At 43.8% G+C, this 4,932-nt stretch overlaps 1 protein-coding gene across 1 annotated transcript; it reads left to right on the top strand.

The window, feature by feature from the left end:
• Positions 1-3,468: 3,468 nt before the first annotated feature.
• On the top strand, positions 3,469-4,932 carry LOC138948426 (TATA-binding protein-associated factor 2N-like). Its single transcript, XM_070319961.1, has 2 exons — positions 3,469-3,547; positions 4,136-4,932. Exons 1-2 carry the CDS (start codon positions 3,469-3,471, stop codon positions 4,930-4,932), a joined length of 876 nt encoding a protein of 291 aa, XP_070176062.1.

Below are 4,932 nucleotides of genomic sequence, written 5' to 3'. Positions count from 1 at the left end.
CTTGACTGTGTTGAGCAAAAACTTGGAATCGGCTATTGGTTATATTATTGGAGTGATTTAACTATTAACCATGGGCAGAATTAGCTATATGCTTAACACAAAAAATATTATTACTTAAAAGGTTCTTTTGACACCTTTTGTCTTTACGAATAATTTTTCATGTGAAACACAATGTAATTACTATTTTAGTTTTCAATTGGTTTCATTCTCATTCTGCACACAAGCACGCGCACGGGTTCAATATTTCGCTTGGTCTCTTTTACCTGTTGGTTATAATGCGAATCGTACCCTCGGCACTAATGATGACCAATCGACTGTGTACACAAGTTTGTTCGATCCACAATCGGGGCCAAAATGACCGTTTCCATCGAGTTTAGCCCAAAGACAGGACGCACGGTGACCTAACCGGGCCTTCAGGTGCATCATGAGACGCGGCTATCCAGTTGCAGATTTCGGTCGGCTGCTGCAAAAAGCATCAATGTAGACAAAGAGAAGAACAGAACCGGCGAAATTCATTGAAAAGGGTGCGAGTTGTTGCGAGCTCGAGCGAGGGTGTTATTTTGCTGGGGAGGGAATTTTTCCAGAGCCTGGAGCCGCTTCGGTTACGCAAGCTGATATCTGCAATGTCAAAACGGATGCCTTCAACCTTCTCAACCTACGGGTTCACCTGTGAGTTACCTTTTCATGTGTCGCTCAAATTGAAAGTACTGTTACCGAGTGTTAGCGGCGTTACATAGTGTGAATCACTGTACTATATATGTAAGAGAATATGAATCATTCGAAAATGTGCTTGCTGCTGCTGATAGGGGTTTTAAGCTCTATTTATGAGAGAGAAAATGTTATGCGTTCTTTTTAATTTTATTCAAACTATCATATGTCTGAGCCTAAATTTAGATTGGAAAGCTTTACAATTACATGCCCCTCACCCTTCCTCATTAATATCATTTTGCAACAGCTATGTGTACTCATCTATCTAAAATCTTTAACTTAAGATGTAAATCGGATTGCGTATAAAATTATAAATTATACTTTTGTAGTTATACACATCAGGCTTATGGCTTACAAATAAAATGGAATGAAACATGAATGTGATTGTGAGATTGTTTTAAAAGATGGAAAGCTAAGATGCAACCTTTTAAGACTGCATAGATTTATTATGGGAACCCAGCTATAAACAAGCATACATGTATGGCATGCCGAATTGATGGTCCCATGGAAATGCTGAATTCGCGGAATCGGTAATATTTTTGCCCATTTTGCGGAATCGGCAAAACATTGCCCATTTTGCGTTATCCGCATTACTTTGCTGAAAATGCATAAAGGCCTCTAAATACTTGCCTTTTTCGCAAACTTTCAAAACTTCAAACTGTACTGACTTTGTCTTGATGACAAAAGAATTCTATCAGGTTTTAACAATGTTTGTGCAACAAACTGTCTACTTATTTTTTACATTTTATAAGTTAGGTCTGGCGCCATAATGAGCATCCGATTCACATGGCTCTATTGGCACGACAGTAAAGAAGAACTATTGGCACGACAGTAAAGAAGAACTATTGGCACGACAGTGCAGTAAAGAAGAACTATTGGCACGACAGTAAAGAAGAACTATTGGCACGACAGTAAAGAAGAACCCGTCAAAAAAAGTTGTCAACCTTGATAGGTGGCACTGTAAAAACTGTGTAATGTAATGGGCATAATTATGTTCCTGCTTTCTAAATAAACTTTTTAAATATGCTTGCGTGAGATCAATCTAAGACAATGCTACACTTAAACACCATTTGCTACGCTTGGAAGGTATTTCGCCTTCCTCCTGCAATTGGCTTCTGAAAGTTTAGAGTTGTATTGTTTGTGAGTTTTAGGCAAAAAAAAAATAGGTGTGGTTACGGTAACATAGCCAAAAAAGAATAGGGTAGGAAGGTAGGCAATCACTTTTTTTTTTTTAACTTTTTTTTTTAATGTGTACAAATTAAACCTACTTGACAGGAAAATAAGTGTGCGACTCGAGCGCTTTTGCTTTCATTGCGTTTTCTGCACTGGTTTTTTTTGTTGTTGTTGACAAATGTAATAAAAAGTTATAGGGTCGGCCCCTAAAAATAGGGTAGGTCGGGTTACCGTAACCACACCTATTTTTTTTTTAGGCCTTACGACAAGTTTTAGAGTGTGGTTTAGCGGTGCCAGTGCTAGGAACAAGGAAGAGCTGGAGCGCATTGTCAGACAAGCGTCTTGTATTGTGGGTTGCGAACTTCCGTCAGTCGCCTCACTGTACAGCTCACGTTTAGCAAAGAGAGTTAGGGGTATAGTGGCAGACTCATCTCACCCAGCCAGCCATCTGTTCGAGCTCCTCCCGTCAGGCAAGCGCTTCCGCGCTCTGAAGAGCAGGACTTCTCGTTTCAGGAACAGTTTCTTTCCTGAGGCAGTCCTTGCGGCCTCAATGGTGGATCGTTCTTAGATCTGTTAGATCTGTGATATGTGTCAGCTAAAGTTTTGAAATGGATCGAGTATCCTTAAATGAAATATCTTAATAGATGTAAGGGTTGTGTCCTTTGAATAACTGTGTCAGCATGTACTCGGATTTATTATATTGATGATTATATTTTTAGATATGATTTTAGGGAATTCATTTATCTTTATCCATGCAACCTGTGATTACTCCTGTCAAATTGGTGCTAAAAGAATAACCAGTCCGTTTTGAACTGTCTGCTGGTATACACACGTAAATAGGCCCAGTGAAATTGAACACTTTATCTGTACATATTTATTATGATATATATGCGTGTGGAAGGAGTGTGAAGTTTTATGCATACACCATAACAAAATCCTGTGCTTTGCATTTGGTAAATAAACTGTTTGACTTGACTTGACTTGACTTGACTATAGTCACTAAAGTCATTGAAATACGATCGGGTCGAATTGGATGACGTCACTCTGGTTCCACTAATCCGACCCCAGTGGATACTGACAATATAAACTTTAAATTTAAGACTCCCTCCACATAGATAACAACACCAGTGGCTCCACCTCCCCGAATTTTTTGTTATAATGTTAGTACTTTTACCTTGGTTGTAACAACAGTTAACACTTCCTCTGTTTTAAGACGCGAATTGTTCAGTGTTTAGAAATCTTAATATTGAGACTGTACCACGTTACTTTACATTCTTTCTGAATTTGTGTGTGTAATATAAAAGATCTTTTTAATTCATTCACCAAGGGTCAACGGCACCGCCGCCACGAACTCCCATAGAGGTCGACGACCAAGCTCCCATCCCTCTTATCGTCGGTATCGCCCTCGCTCTATTCATCGGTTTTATCATCATTGTCTGCTGCATCTGCCGACGACGAAGCCTCTCCGGTAGCAGCTCATCGAATAACACAGCAGACACCAATGCCGGCTACCAGAGGGCGCCCACGGCGGACGGACTGCAGACTGGCGCTGGATTTAACGCCGGGGTGGGCGGGAATTCGTTCCCCATGGCGCCAGTGAATTCTGTGTACCCTCCCACCCAGGGGCAGCAAAGTGGCGGTGGGATCCCTGGGCAGACTATGCCTGGTAAGTTATGGGTCTGTGGGCCCGCTAAAAAAAGAAGAATGATAGGTAAAAGGAACATTTATTATTGACAAAACAAAAAGTTACATTTACCAGTAAACAAAATAAAAAGTATATATATTTTTAAAGTATGTCGACCCAAAGGTCTTTGAAGTAGACAGACAAACACTTATAAAACCGATAAACAACTTTGGGTTCATGTATTACACACACACACACACACGCACACACACACACACAACACACACACATACACACACACACACACACACACACACACACACACACACACACACACACACCAGGTAAACACATAATCAAGTAGGTTTTGTATTCACTTTGAGAAGCTTGTGTAAAGTTGTGGGGAAAATAAGCTTACAAGAATAACAGATGGCATAAAAACGTAATGAGGATGAAAGTGGCCTGTTCATTTCAATGCTTGTTATTTTGCCCGGTGCCAGGAGATTGGTTCCACGTACCTCTCACTTACTCATCTTAATGTCTTATCGTCGTCTATGTTCAGAATGCTTACACCCATTTCTGTTTTAGATCTACGATGAATAATTTATCTCACTCTCTATCTCTCCACAGGTGCAGTGAACATGGGACAGCAGCATCAACAACAAGCTCCGCAGCACCCCTACCCCTCCCTTCCCCCCAACGCCTACACCCCCCCCTACCCCATCGGCTACGCACCCCTGCCCTCGTACATGCCCACCTCTCAATCCTCGCACGCCTCCTCCGCCTCCGATCACGGGCCGTCCGGCTTTTCTTCATCCTCGCCTCCAGCCCCTGCTCCGGCTCCCACAGGAATGATGGCGACCAGCGCAGGGGAGCAGGCTGCCGTTGTCTCGACGACCAGCGCCTTGTCCTCTCAGCCCAGAATGGCCGGAGGGGAGGTGGGGGGGTCGGAGGGCGTCGATGGGGCGCATACCATGGGAACTTTAGGGCAGCAGCAGCAGCAGGGAATGGGATACGCGAATCAAGGGGGTCAGGGTTACAGCATTCAAGGTCAAGGGTACGGGGGTCAAGGGTACGGGGGTCAAGGTTACGGAGGTCAAGGATATGGGGGTCAAAATCAAGGATATGGAGGTCAAGGGCAAGGATACGGAGGACAAGGCTATGGAGGTCAAGGTCAGGGGTATGGGGGTCAAGGTCACCCCGGCTACTCAATGACGATGGTCAGCCAACGAAGTGTGATGATGGTGGGCGGAGTCCCGACGGTGACTGAAGGGGGTCAGGCGGTGGGGGCACCGGGCTCGGGTTCCTACGCCCCCACAATGCACACCACGGCTATGGACTATGTGCCAGGAGGCGGCTTTATACCCCGGGTGGGGTCCCCCATGCCCCCTCCTGGAACCACGGTGACGGAACTCGATCAACTGTGA

Source organism: Littorina saxatilis, linkage group LG15 (genome assembly GCF_037325665.1).
Source record: "Littorina saxatilis isolate snail1 linkage group LG15, US_GU_Lsax_2.0, whole genome shotgun sequence".
NCBI lineage: Eukaryota > Metazoa > Mollusca > Gastropoda > Littorinimorpha > Littorinidae > Littorina > Littorina saxatilis.
This window is presented reverse-complemented; position numbering and strand designations above follow the sequence as displayed.